This window comes from Enoplosus armatus, chromosome 5, assembly GCF_043641665.1.
Source record: "Enoplosus armatus isolate fEnoArm2 chromosome 5, fEnoArm2.hap1, whole genome shotgun sequence".
Taxonomy (NCBI): Eukaryota; Metazoa; Chordata; class Actinopteri; order Centrarchiformes; family Enoplosidae; genus Enoplosus; species Enoplosus armatus.
The window spans coordinates 2,944,774-2,959,899 of NC_092184.1; the positions used below are offsets into that span (position 1 = coordinate 2,944,774).

Here is a 15,126-nt window from a genome sequence, read left to right on the forward strand (position 1 = left end):
ACCCTGGTCAGACTATTGACGTTGACTGGACCAGAATAGATTTACTGATCTTCAAGTCTACTTCCTATTTCTCAGACCAGCTGTAAAATGGGAGAAAAAGATGTGCGGACATAAATTAATCTCAACTCAAAACTGCCCTAAATACAAAGTAAGGCTACACATTTTTTTGATAAAAACTCACAGCCAAAGAATATACATTGAGCAGATTAAATATGCATTATTAACACAACATACAAAAAAAAAAGAATAATAACAACAAACACCCACCAGTATGCTTCAAACCATGTGACGATAATGCACACTTTATACAGCGACTGGCCAGCAGAGCAACACCATGGAGGCCTCTGCAGAGACCACGGACAGACATGTAAAAAGCCACCCCTCCTACATAGAGGCGATTCCCCCCCCAGATTGAAAGAGACACAAAACGACTACAAACGTTTGGAGCCATTTTGCGTCTCCTTGTAGCTGCTCTCTGTCTCTTTGACGTCGCTTGACGAACTTCCCCATAAGAAAACAGCAACAGCTCGAGCCTGAGTATTACCTTGATCAATTTAAACCAACCAAAGATTATAATTTAAGACTGCTCAATTATTTACTAGTTACTAACAAAAGGCAGAGAGAACCTTTTCTTTCCAAGCTCATGGTATGGCATGATCTGGAGAAACGAAACCCTTTAATGGGCCAGGATTTCCTACAGAACACGTTTTGTGATCCTCAAGTCTTTTTTTTTTTAGCTATGCTGGTAACTTGGCTTTAGGGATGACAATATTAGTCAGTCGACTGGTCCACCACTTTGGTTCTACACTCATTCAGAATCCTCAGAGGACGACTCTTAATGAGTTTGGTGATTCCTTGATGTTTCATCTAGCACCATCATCGGGCCTTAGCCGCACTTTGTGTCCATTGGCAAATGCGAACAGGCTAAACTAAACTGGTGAACACAGCAAACATTTACCTGTTAAACATCAGCATGTATACCATTATCATTGTGAACATGTTAGCATGACAACCACAATCAATTTTTTCCTTTGCTTCACCACGACTGTTGAGGTTAAAAAAAAACAAGTTTTCTTTACAGTGAGCATTGTAGCCACTGATGGACGGATTCTTTTATCAAACGGCAGAAAACGCAACTTTCACTACGTCTTCACATCACGCTCTTCATCTTCACCGTGACTCGTTTGCTTCCACCTCCGTCTCTCTGCCGCTATTCCAAATAAATGGGACAGTGATTTTCAGGTACTATGAGGCACTATCCCTGTATCCTGTTATTTCAGTTCCATCTCGTCAGTTTCGCAAACTGTAGCTCTGACACCGGGATCACAGCGGTCCCTGCACTCTCTCTCAATCATCTGTCATTATCACCTCTGTCGCACGGCTTTGGGCACATGACACCTCATACTCCTCACGAAAGTGCACGGTACTTCTGCCGTCTTTTTTTACGCCCTCTTGCGTATGACTGACAACTCGATTGTAGTGCATTAAAAAGTCAAAATGACTGAGGCACTGGGACTTTGCTATAAAGAAAAGATAAAAGAGGCACGAGTAAAACAGAACATGCTAAAACGCGCAAAGGCCTGAGACTTACTTTCATACGTTTAAAAAAAAAATGCAGTAAGTTCTAACTCTTCCACTGGATAGAGAATGTGCTCTCTAATTTTAGAGAGAGAGAAATTTTGATGTCACTGCCTGTTGGAGAAACTCTGTGACCGGCTACCATGCTATTCTTTGGGGAAATAAATTGTTTCTGAGGATCCGCAAGACGTTGGAATGGGATGCTGTTGCAAGTTGCTCCAATAACACCTACAGTTTCAGTGTTTCTTGAGGACAGATCTTGGCATGGATCGCTGCTTCAGCCATCTCCTAAAAAAACAGCACTTCTGTACATATCACAAAAATGAAAAAGGATCCCGATGGCAGCAGGTGAACGCAGAAAGGCACGTTTGGTTTCAGTACAAGAGACCACCTGACAGGGCCGCCTCACTGCTGTGATATTAATCGCCGGCTGATGAAATTTAACTTCTCAGGGAGCTGCTAAAGCTTTCAGTTGCCAAGCAATACCGAGATAGCCGAGTGTCGCTTAAAGTGACAGGGAGCTTTAAAACCAGGAGCTAGTGAGCTTTGTTCAGACCAGTCTCTCTCTGCTATGCTCTAAAATGTCAAAAGGCATTGACTAGCATCTCATGGATGACCTGCGGCCAGTTACACCATTGATTTTTACATGGATACACACAGAGAATACAATAACTATCTGAACAAAGTGGGCAGAATGTTGCATTTGTTTGTTTTTTTGGACAACATCCTAAAAAACAACAGATCCAACAGATCAATATGGTTATGAAGAAGTTCTAAAACCCAATTAGCTACATTGGCTCTGGGCTTATCTGATGTCCAGAATATACTGATATTTCAGTGTATGCAAAAACCTCAATCTGAGCTTTTCTGAATGGAATATGGCAAGGTATCACGACATCCACTTGGATAAACACTGGCGTAACTGCTAAGTTACAAGTACACACTGTATTCTACAGGACACCGAGTAGGCTGTTCAATAGCGTGATCACGTACCTAAAGTTTTTGGAACAAGCGAAGTGGAGAAAGCGCGAAGCGAATGGGAAAATTGTATCACACATGTCAGCCAATTGTCATGCAGCTTCAGTCATTCAAAAGTCAAATACAAAGCGGTGGAGACCTTACTAAACATCCTGCCGACAGGAACAAGTGGTTCACTTCAAATGTTAACAACCCAGGAAACATTAAGAATTTATGCTACCAAGTCACGATGACCGGACGCGTCTTTGAGAGCTCGGAGCCTCAAACACACGAACGCCGAATGGCCCAGTGACCCACGAATGCAATGTTCCTCCTTATTTCCCTGATGGTCTGTGTCTAGGAAACACAGATCCCCGCCGCCTGCAGACATCCTGATAACGGCAGCTATTTTCAGCCTTGCAGATGTTGTGATGATTCAATTATTTAAAGACCCAAACCCATGGGTGACTGTGGGACGGCTGGAGGACAGAAAAAGGTATTTAGCCTAGATATTCAAAGTGAATCCTCACAGTGAAGTACGGCGCAGTTTTTGTAGATTAATATAGCTCTGGCTCCAAACACGACAGACATGAATGAAAATTCGACTTCCCGCGGACAGTCAGGTGCCTAAAAGTCTCTGTCTCAAAGCACTTTTTGATATTATGCAGACTTGTCTCCGTCTCGTGGGTGTTTCGACTCAGCCTTTTCTCTGCCTTGTTGATGTCTTGACTTGGACTTGTCTCAGTCGCATGGAGGTTTTGACTCATACAACATTTAGGCAGCTTTTGCTGCTTCCTGTGGCTTTCACGTTTCATTTAAAAATTCTAAAAAGGACAGCACTGAGTTGACTCTCACTATGAAGAACCAACAGCACGAACAATATTGAATAGGCACTGATCAGTGTTTAGGACTCGACGCTCGACTCGGTGTTGACTGCAACTTTGTCTGATAAACAATCAAAATGAAATTGCTGCCAATGAGCAGCATTTGTCAGCTATACAGGAGGAGGAAGACTCCAAAGCTCAAACTGTAGGTGCATCCGTGGCAAAACAGAAGACGCACAAGAGTCGAACAAGAGGTGTCGCTGAGGTTATGCTTTCAAAAACTCGCCTTTGTAGCAGCGATGACAGTAGCAATGCTGTCACCTTAAAGTGCACTTTTAAAAGAACAGGTGAGCCAATCAGCTGCAGCGGTAATCAAGCTATGCTACATGCATCTGATACAATTTGCCACCAAACATGAAATCCTGATGACATGAACTCCATTCTGCGGTTAAATGCTGTGAAGCAGTGACTGAGAACTAATGAGGTATCAGTTGGTAAAAGTGATGCTGTGTACCCCCCCCCACCCCCACCCCCCCCCACCTGCTTGACTGTCAGATTTTTGGCTTGATATTTATAGCTTGACCTTTCCTCTCTCCGCTATGATGACGGAAGCCACATGCTCACATCTACACTCCCTGGGACTGGAGGTACGGGCAGTGAAGCCACACCTTGCCACGTTCCGTCTCACAATCAGCTGCCTTTTGATTCATTTCAGAACCTAGTTGTGACTCTCGACTGAAGGCGGCATGAGGATTGCAATGGGGTGGGGTGGGGGGGGGGGGGGGGGGGGGGTTGAGAGGTTAAGGGATGTAATGATTTATTCCTCACTGGAGAGACACCAGGCATTCATCACCAGGAACAGAAGAGGCTGTGGCACTGGTCCCGAGCTGCTGGTAGAGACGGACAGCGATACAACCTGAGCTGCAAAGATGCCTTTGCCATAACATTCTCTCTAGCTTATTAATGGCTGCTTATGGATATAGTGTACTTTCATCATAAATGTGATTGGACAAGATGAAAGCATACATAGGAGATGATACGTTTGAGGTAAGATATGGTCAATATACACTTTTTGTATTGTGCTGTAGGAATACTATTTAAAAAAAAAAAAAAAAAAAAAGGCATTATAGCAACCCCATAGCAGATTAAAATACCTTCCACTGTATGTGTATGTACACTCACTACAGAGGCTTGAATCATACAATGATGGAGGAACACTGCTGTGGCTGTTGTCCCCCCCTCCTCTCCTCTCCTGAATCAGATTTTCAACATTTCAAGTATGGACAAAGGAAACGGACGTTGTTAAAAAAAAAAAACTGACAGCAGGTGCAGTTCGGCTCGCTCCATCCATCCATCCATTCATCCATCCATTCAGCACCAGTTTGTCTAAAACTTGCGCCGTCAAACCGAACGGGATTCGGTCCAAGGCAACGCACGGCCACGCATAGACTGCAACGCAACATGTTTACGCGACGCTTCCCAGCCTCCTGAAGTGCACACCGGCAGGAAGACAACGCGGCGGAGGATGCCAGCGTCAAACCAGCGGCGCCTACCTCTCGTTTGACGGTCCATAACAATTTCTCCTTGTGGTCTTCCTCGGCGGAGCCCTCCATGTCTGCCTGCCCGTCAAGTCCGTCCGCGGTGTGCACACGACGCGGTCGCTGTCCGTGCCGAGCCCTCTCTCTCTCTCTCTCTCTCTCTACCCCCCTTTTTATTCCTCGTTTCCTTCTTCCTTCGCTCAGCTGGACTCTGACGCAGCCGCGCGGCTCGGCGGTGACGTCAGAGGACCCGCCCCCCCCCCCTCCCAACCCAACCCAGCCCCACTCCACTCCACTGATCAATGGAGGAGAAAAGAGAAGAAACACCCAGCATCCAGCCCCGCCCCACCCTGCAGCCCGCAGCCTCCCAGCATCCAACACAGCAACCTGTGGAGCCCTCCCAAGTTATTTTTAGCATCCTCTCCTGGGCAGCAAAGGGTTACAGCAAAGGGGGGGGGGGGGGTTTGGGTTTGCCATTCAACTTCTGAATGCTACTGTACCCCCCCCCCCCCCCCTCCCCTTCCTCTCTCAACCCAAACCGGTGGAGGCAGATGAGCCTGGTTCCATCTCTTACAGACCGCGGCCTAGACCTGTGAAAAGTGGCCCGAGGTAACTTGTGTTGTATGCATTCACTCAGGTTCACATCTCAGCTCTTCAGACGCATAGATTTGGGACTTCAGTGGAGGAAACATGTCGTGCATTTAATGAGCTCATTAAAAAAAAAAATGCTGCTTATTTAATGACTTCATTCACAAGCTCGGCACAATAGCACCAACACACACACACAGAGAGAGAGATTGCAAGCTGACTGAAAAGGGTTCTGAAGCACAAGTTGACCGTTCTCAGAGCTGGTGCTGGGCTGGCCTGCTGCAAAATACATGACGTCACGGCAACGTGATGGAGAAGCAACCTCCTCCGTCGCGCTCCCTGCCGTTAAGCCTCCTGCTCGTGCCTCCATGTGGGCGGAGGGTGCACATGCAGCCGTCAGAAGCCTATTACAGGATTTGAGATTGGGTTTAGTGTTGGAAAGTGGTGGACTGAGCTTAGACTAAAGACCAAAGTCGTGGCTGCCAACCGACAAGCGAGTTCACCTCAGTCAGACTCTCTTTAAGTTCCTCACGTGATAATGGGCCGGTTAACCGTGAGCGATGATCCGTCACTTTTAGCTCATTGAGACTAAAAAGATCTCGTATTCGACACGGTGTCCCGATATACGGCCCTGAGCTGGGTTTTATCTGGACGATCCACCCTGGTTTAAGTGGATATGAGAGATCCCAGAGACAGCTGGCTGACCCCTAATCCGGCCCAGGTTATTGGTTACTGGTTAAACCGAGTCATTTCTGTTTCAGTCCGACTTTGGATAGAATTCTTTTTATTCCACAGTCGCCTGCAGTGTTCGCTGCGTGTCTGGCACTGATGGCTCTAGTCAGCCCGTACGAACGGCCTCTGTTCGGGATGTTGAACTGGTGCTGGAGGGCAGTTGGAGTTCGCTCATTTTATTCCCTTCTTCTCCCACGAGCAGAGGACTTCAGGCTGACAGCTCCAGAGCAAAGTAGAGCAAGAGACGTCGACCTCCGTGACGTTTCTTTCTTATTAAATCAAGCTTATAAAGTTCTGCTCATATTCTCAATTTGTATTCAGAGTACAAGACGTACCCATTTCAAATTCGATTCACAGTGGTGTAGAAAACGCTTGGGTAGTTTGTTTTATTTGCCTCTCAGCGTTTGTTACAAATACAGACTGCCGATTAGCTGCGTATCACGCAGGCCCAGAATGTACCTGCGTGCCGTCAGCTGGCTCTCAGCGTTGGTATTTGCTGAGTGTTAAAAGCTATAATCCTGAAGATTTTTTATGAAATCCAAAAATAGCAATGGTAACGCATGTCCAAAACAAGACGAAGGTCATTCTTCTGGTCATTTTTCGTCAGTGGATCACTTTAGTGACCCCTCAGCAAGGTAACCTCTCGCTGCCACGTGCAGAGTGAAAAGAGTGGAAAAACAACACGGATCAGTTTGGCTCCGCCGTAAAACAGATACACCGGTTGCTCTTCTGTTGTATTTCTGACAAAGTGGCTTGCTCAATGAGTGCTTACAGGGCCTCCGGAATTCTGGGACGTGTTAAATTAAACCGCGGTTGCCAGTGGTAACGGCAAGCCAACCAACCAAGACTGAAACGTTGAGGATTACAACTGCAACTTTCAGCGGAAGTGAGCCGACAATAACCAGAATATGTAACTGTATGTCAGAGCATTACTTTCTGAGTTCAAAATGTAGATTATAGAATTATGCCTTCCTACTAAAAAACATAACAAAGACAATATATAGTAGAATAACAAGAACTTTTATCTTCACAACTGGAAAAAAAAAAAAAAGGCATTATGGTAAACTGCATGAAAACATGTTAGAGGCGTACTAATTCCGGAAAAACTCTTTGGCAAACAACAGGCTGTTGTAAATGTGTATATGAAAAATACAATTTATAAATATGAAACATGCTCTCCTGCTGATTCAGAGTGTAAGTGCTATGATTGTAGTGCATATTAGTGATTTGTCCTCCACTACTAATCTACATTTAATTTAAAAAACAAAACAAAAAAACCCTACAGTTCTCTAGATATTTGAAGTAGTTACTCAGACTCCTCTGATAATAATTCATAAATTATGATGGACAGAGCAGACAACACCACAGCTATCTAGAGTAAAAAGTCAGATGCAATTACATCATCAAAGGCCACAATTTGGACTTCTTAGATAGTGGTAAAGAAAGTAAAATAATAAAACAATTCAAAAAAACACGAGCAGTCAAGAGACTTCACGTTTGAGTGTTCGTCATCGGCGCGAAAAGCTGAAATCTGTCCAGCGGTCTGTGGTTTCAGTCTCAGTGTCCCAGTGGCCGGTCGTCGTACGTGCTGTACCTCTTGACGTGGATTCGCCGGACGCGCTCGCGAGGCTCAGCTCCCCCGGGCCCCCCCTCCTCCTCCTCGCTGTGAGAGCCGCAGTTGGAGTAGCTCCGGCGCGTGGCCTCCAGCAGGGAGTTGTCGGGCAGCGGCATCGTCTCGTAAAGCAAGGTGTTCAGAGTCTCCTCGTAGATGCGAGCTTCGGGGAACTCCACCTGAGGGAGGAAGACACAGAAATCGACCGTTTCTATACTGCGAATATGTACATTGAATATACAGGACCGTTTACAGGTCAAAATTGCATGTTCCAGGCTTCGCTCATGCAGGCCGAGATAAATAACTGGCAGCACAGAGAAACAATTACTAGAGGACATAAATACACAATTGTCTGTCAGTATTGATTCAGTACAAATCTCTGCACAGCTTACAAAAGGCACCTTCAGGCCCTTTTGAGTTGAGTCATTTGTGGGCCTATACTGTGCAATTACTTTGTAAGCATCAGGTGTGAGGTTACTGAAACGTCTGAAAGACACGATTTTACAACTCTGGGAAGTTGTTGCTGCGGCAACTATTTTATCTTTCGTTGGCACGATCACGAGGTAAGACCGTAGAAATACAGCGCTCACGTAACAAAAGTAATCTACCGGGAACGTGCAGCTCCAGCCGGATGACCCTGCATTGTTTTTTACCGGAGCCCTCAGCGGCTGAGGGCTGACTGGCTCAAATGAATGAGAGGTCTGAACCCCCCCCCAGGTCTGAACACGGCCTAACTCGTCCTCACCTTGGTCTGCTTCTTCTCTGTGGCGTAGACGATGGAGGTGCAGCAGACCTCGGCCAGCTTGCGACCTTGACCGTAGAAGGACCAGCAGCAGATCTCGTCCCCGATCACGTCCTTGATGAAGAGGACGCGGCCGTTGAAGCTGAGGGACAGCCTGTCGAACAGCTCGATGTTCTTCAACAGGTTGTCGTCTGAGTTGCTGTCGGGACAAGGGCAAAGTGGATGTGGAGAAGAGGCGCTTTCATCGCGTGCTCATCACTTTATTGGCTCGAAAAAACCCGTGCTTCCCTCACAGGGTACTTTGAAGAGGAAGTAAATGAATTATCTTTGTAATGACGGCAGAGCTCTGGAGGAAGGCTTTCTTACCTGGTGTAGGAGTACTTGTTATTGCTTCTGTTGTACACCAGCTTCACCACAGGCTGACAGAGGGGGGAAATTAATTTCATTGCTTTAATATCGAAATGTACCAACTATAAACTCACTTCAAGTAGGCAGATATTCACATAGCACTGGGGCTGGATCGAACTTGAGGAGATACTGTTAAAAAAAAACAAAAAAAACAATGGCTCCAGATTCCTAATAACGATCAAATTACAGCCGTGGTCTGGGTTTACCTTGGTGGAAGACTGGATGAGCCTCTCCTCTTCCTTACTGGAGGTGACCACAGGTATAACACACAGGGGTTGCTCTTCATTTCCCTGTCAATCCCAAACCAACAAACACCGGGAGTTAGAGGTATTGTGGGTAGTTAGGGTATAACGTTTCTAATTGAGACTATACACAGATCTTATTCTTGTTTGGAACATGCGCAAATGTTGCTAACAAAATGCAAAGAGAAACGAGGTGGAGGAGGCAATTTTTTTGTCCCAGTCCAGCCCTGCGTCTACCCACGTTAGGTTGACAGGTATGTCACTGAGTTAAGAGCTTGGACACGACAGCAAATACCTATTGATCCTGGTCCCATTTTATAGTGTTTATTGCAACAGAAAATCCAGTAACCCTGTCCACTTCATTCCCAGAAATATCTGTGAAAAATCTATGGTGTGCCCCGGGGACACAAGGATATAAGAAACGCCCTTACACCCTTGCTCTGCATGCTGCCTCGTGGACCTCGGAGGAGGCAGGTTGCGTGCTGTCCATTCATAAACTACTGGACACGGTGATGAATGAATGGCAGCCAGTGACTTTCTGCCCTGCAATCTGTCCCCCTGGAAACCAAAGGATGTGTAAACCTTGGCAGCCCGGCAGACATTCCTGTGAACATCTGTCACTATGATGCATACCCACTGACGCTCGTCTCGTATAGATGGTGCAGCAAACTGTATTGCTGCCATAGCCTAGAGGTATAAATATACACTGTGGTCCGCAGCAAATCAAACTCACTGCTGCAGCAAACACGCAGGCAGGCAAAGTACTGAGAGTCAGGAACTGTAGACTGAAGGAATTCTTAGACATTGCCAAAGGAGCAAGTAAGGGATATGGATATGGTATTTTATTTTACATCCTTGTGATAAGGTGTGGTCACCATCTTACTTTCAGCACGTTAGGATGCTAACATTTCTAATTAGCACTGCAAAGTACAACTGAGGCTGATGGAAATGTCAAGTTATTCGGCTATCTGTGCCAAAAAATGGGTGCCAACCAATCAAAATGTGCTAGAGGAAAAGTCAGGGGACCACCAAGGTCTAGAGGATTCATCCTCTGGAAACAATGACCATGTACCAAACTGTATGTACTGTTATTAGCTATGCCGCTATCATGGCTAATAACCAGCTGGGAATGTCTTTTTTGGCTAATCCAGTGAATTAAAATACAAAAACCCTGTAATGTAAATCCAATGTTGCCTGAAGGCAGCCCTACTCACTGATTTTGTGATACTGCCACCGAAGGCTTCAAAGAACCAGAGGCATGGACAGCTCTGTAGAAACAGAACATAACTGCTGGTTGACAAATCTCTAACTTCTCACAGTACAATATTTCATCACATGCCACAAACCAATTTAGGAACGCCGGAACCTGAAATTCACTGCATAGTTCCTACCCAACCCAAAAGTCCCTGCTTCAAAGCTAATGTTTGATGGGATTTTGGGTGATGTCGATGTTTAAACACAAAGTTAAGTAACCAACGTCTTAACCAGCCTAAAACAGAGCAAAACAAAGAGGGACAAGAAAGTCTCCAGTCACTGTTCACATAAGTCACTCAAGCTTCTTCTTGTGCTGGGAGAGCACTGAAGCAGGAGCTTAAAAAGTCCCTCAAAACGGCGTTCCGAGAACTACGATGGTTCCCAGTTCTTGCCGTGCCGACATAATAAAAAGGGGCGGGGTCCTCCAACTGAAAAAGTTCCTCCACTCTGAAAACGCCTAATGTAATTTGGAAAAATGACCAGAGAACACTCAGCGGATCAGTGTCTCCTTTCCAACACCCTTTCAAATGTCAAACAGCTGCACAGCAGTAAAATACTAAAACTCAATGACTGTTTTGTGGTCTTATCAAGGGCAAAAAAAAGTACCTGAAACAACGGTTTGTTTGGATTGTCTCAGATGCAGTGGAAACAGTAAGAGAAAAGCGCAATAGTGACTTTTAATTATTCATGTAGGTCCTTAGTTACTTCCTGGGACTCCTTACTTTCTTGGACTATATATATATATATATATATATTTGAAAAGGGCCATGAAACATAGCGGCTGAACCTGTAGTGAAGTTTTGCTTTGTCCTTACTTCCCAATTACTTTTGAAACGCTGCCCCAATGCCCACTCTGGTTTTGGAGTATTCTTGGTCACTGACCTTTATGGACTTTAGAACAAGGCTTTTTGGGGATTCATTGCAAAGATTTCTTGCAAAACAGGTTTCATTCATGCCAATTAGTATTGCTAGCAAATGCATTTTCATGGTAGCGTTTTCTTTTGAACTTATTTTGAAGAATGTTACTAATAAATGAATACACTACTACAGTAACTTATAGCCTGAATTCCTGAATTTTATCTTTTATTAGGGTGATTCAACTAAATGTAGCTTTTCCTATCTAGTGTACAATCTGTTGCTACTTTACCCCGGCAATGATTATATAGGCCTCATAACGCAGATGTAGTGAGTTGGTGATGGTGCGCAACACCAGATGTTAAACAAGACAAGAAAAATGTTAGCATTTTTAACATTTGGAGAATGTTGCTGACAAGGGCTGGATACATTTTGTATTATGTGGAGTTAAAAGTGAACTAACCACCAGAACTCTTCTTCTGACACACAAACTGTCCAGAGAAGGCTTCATAATACATCCTCTTTTCTCCACATTTCAAATATCAGCCAGTGTGGGTCTGACTGACCTGCAGGGTGTTGTGACAAAGCTCCACTAGGCCCTGGACGAGGTAATACTTTGCCTCAGCCAGCAGTTCCTGGATAGCCTGACGACCTTTCGGCAAGGCAACTGTGCCTTCACGCAGGTAGCACAGGATGCTGCCAAAGTGTTTCCCATTGCGGTCGATCAGGATCCAACCTGAAGGGAAACAACGGACCATGCTGAGAGCACGTACATCTAAGCCACTGGTGCACGACACTGCGGCACGTACAGAGTTTGCAGACTTTCACTCTGTGATCTAATTTCGCTAAATATGCCATAAGTATGTCAGCGAAGTCATGCATTTTGTAAAAGTGTACAGATAATCAGTCACTGTTAAAGGTTGTCACGGGTTTATGGAGAACAGTCAGCTTGAGGTGGCTTACCTTCCTTATCAGTGAACACTTCCTTCTTTCCGCTGAACATGGCTTTCAGCATGGAGCTCTGCCTTGTCAGCACTTGCAGCGTGGTGTAAAACAGGGTCCCGCCGACGTTGAGCCGCACATACTTGTTGCCGAGGCCCGCCGCTCCTCGATAACTGCAGGTCTTGGCGTTGGTCTTGGTCTTGGGACAGGCCAGAGGAGGGGCTAGGGAGGTGGAGTCGGACTGGGTGTGATGCTGGGGCAGGCAGCTGTCCCCGGACATGTCCCTTTGGAGGTAAATGACCACCCTGCAGACGGAGGTCCGAAGGTCCCCCGCCGTGGTGACAGCTACTGATGAGGCCGCCACAACCTCTCACTGCTCCAGATCATTCCTGGAAAAAGACAGAGCCCTGAACCGGAGCTCACAAATTCTCTATGGAGCTACACAGGAAAGGTCAATGTTGATAAAAGACTGTTTAACTGGTAAAGCAGGACGCCCAGTGGCTGAAGACGTGTATCACAATACAGAGTGGAGGCCACCTACCCCACTGTTATCTTTTCCTCAGTTCCCCTTCCCATTAAATGGAATGTGGCTGGGCAGGAAACTAGAGGGCGAGGGAGGGGGCACATATCAATGAGTAAAAGGACAGATTATGACCAAATCTACAACGGCAGGCAGACTACTCATCTTGAATTTAACTCAAATTTGCAGCTGATCTACCAGATTTTGTTAGTGGTCCCCCTTAAAGCGGAGCGAGCTCAGTTTAACGGAATACTGTTGAGTGTGACAGCATTATGTACCACATTAAGTGCTTAATTAGTTTTATTACATGAGGTATAACGGTGCTAGCAAATAAACATTCGGGTTTAAACGTCATATAGTTGCCTGCTAGCTGGTTAAAGTTATTTGGCTAGCTTGTATTAGACTCCAAACTACACGCCGAATCTCGACGAAGTATCCACAGAAAGAGACTTGTCATGGCAAGGGAAACAGTAGCAAATCTAACATGAGAAATGAGCAAGTCAGCTTGCTGTTTCTTGGCAAATGAACAGCTATCTTGGTCAAGCTATTACTGAGTCAACAGCAAGTTCAGGCTTAGCGCGGATGTCCTGTTCGGTTGTATACAGAAATGTTAAGAGACTGAACTCGCTTTAAAAATGAGCCCGTTTCAATGTTTTCTTGTTTGTCGGCAAAGGTCCCGACACTGTATAAACGTTATCTTAGAGAGGGAAACATAATTATGGTCCTCTGGTCAATTCGTCTTGTCAATACGCCACCATTAAATGATTTATTGCAACAAAACATTACTGTAATGCAATATTAGCTTTGCGTCACTCTGTTACCGCTACTTCCTAAGTGGGTGTGTTTTGCTAATGTTAGCTTACTAATGTTAAACAGGGTGGCCAAGTTTTCAGTGTGACTGCGGGACAACCAGACAAACTAGCCTATACTAAAGGTTGAAAGAATGTTGAAATCTGGGTTAATTGAACATACATCGAATAAGTTACAACGAAAAATCACATTCGGATAATGTTTTCCAGATGTGTATGTTTTACTAAACAAAAGTCACATTAAATTGCCAGATTTTTCAATGGAGTGCGTAACGTTATCCTCCCTAGCTAACTACATCCAGCAATGAACAACACGTAACGGGGCATCAGTTTACGAACTTTGACGTTTACTTACCGACCTCTCCGTGCTGCCCTCCCGTGCTGTCAGATAACCGCACACCGTTTGGCTAATTCAACTTGTCTTTATCGCCGTGAGACAGAAATCTACAACAGGATCAAGATTTGAGTTGTAAAAAAGTATGTAAAGTTAAACTCTCTCCTCCTCCTTCTTCTTCGAATGAGTTTACAGCAGGCTGTGCGTTGCGAAGCGTAATGCTGCCCTCCACAGTCAACAACTCGCATTGCATTTACTGGAGGTATGGCGCATTCATGTGGGTTACATTCCTATTTGATTTTGGTTTATTTTATAAACGAAATGCATTTAATAAAGCACATGGGATGGTTGTTTTCAAAAATGTTCTTTAAGTATAACACAAGTGAATTTTAACCATTTTATCATTTTGCATCTTGATACAGTACAGTTGATATTTGGCCTTGTAATACTAATAATCTCATTTAGATGGGAAAATAATACTTACAGTAAATCTAAATTAGGTAATAACAAGTCAACATTTTTAATCTCATAGTTTAGATTTAGAAAGTCAAACATTTACCTAGCATCTCATAATTTTGACTACACTAAGTCATCATTTAAGTAATATTTTTTTGTCTTCCTCTCCAATACGTTTGATTCAGTATCTCATAATCCAACTCTTTCCCTGGCTAAAACTTGCTTTACCAGGCCCTGGGACACAGATGCTGACAACAAATACCTCAAGATGAAGTTATTGGTACACTTTATAAATCATATCAATTAACAAGTACAGCAGTAAAAAAAAAAAAATCACAGGGCAACACAGGCGTACACGCTTGCGAGGATTTACACAACATTATTGCATGAATTAATTTACTGGGCAAAGAGGTTATCTTTTATGGAGTCCACACTACAGACTGAACGTCATCTCTGCAGCTCTAATATTGGACAACTTTTTGATCAATGTTATACAGTCGTTATACTGCCGATATTACGGTAATGAATCTTATATCCGTTTTACTGTCAAAGTAAAAGCCTCTCAACTTAAACAGAGAGAGGACTTTTAATAGCTAACATTATAACACATTTGTAGCACATTTGCTTCAGCTCTGGGTATCGGAAATGCTCAAGGAGCATCAGACTTAGTGACTGATCACAGAGTTCAATTCTGTAAAGTCAAAAATCAAAGACCACCCGTACGCACACACATGC

The 15,126-nt window shown here is 44.5% G+C and overlaps 2 protein-coding genes across 2 annotated transcripts in view; both read right to left on the minus strand.

Moving 5' to 3' along the window:
- The window catches only part of sgsm2 (small G protein signaling modulator 2), a 73,068-nt gene extending 68,049 nt beyond the window's left edge, over positions 1–5,019 (minus strand). The window contains exon 1 of the mRNA XM_070905458.1: positions 4,913–5,019. Within this exon, the coding sequence (XP_070761559.1) occupies positions 4,913–4,972 (60 nt within the window). The 5' untranslated portion in view covers positions 4,973–5,019. The remainder of the gene's footprint in view (positions 1–4,912) is intronic.
- Positions 5,020–7,258: 2,239 nt separating this feature from the next.
- tnfaip1 (tumor necrosis factor, alpha-induced protein 1 (endothelial)) lies at positions 7,259–14,088 on the minus strand. The gene is made up of 8 exons (XM_070905814.1): positions 13,957–14,088; positions 12,814–12,874; positions 12,294–12,661; positions 11,897–12,066; positions 9,186–9,269; positions 8,938–8,990; positions 8,575–8,770; positions 7,259–8,008 (listed from the first exon to the last, which is right to left on the minus strand). Exons 3-8 carry the CDS (start codon positions 12,550–12,552, stop codon positions 7,775–7,777), a joined length of 996 nt encoding a protein of 331 aa, XP_070761915.1. The 5' UTR covers positions 12,553–12,661; positions 12,814–12,874; positions 13,957–14,088; the 3' UTR covers positions 7,259–7,774.
- Positions 14,089–15,126: the final 1,038 nt, after the last annotated feature.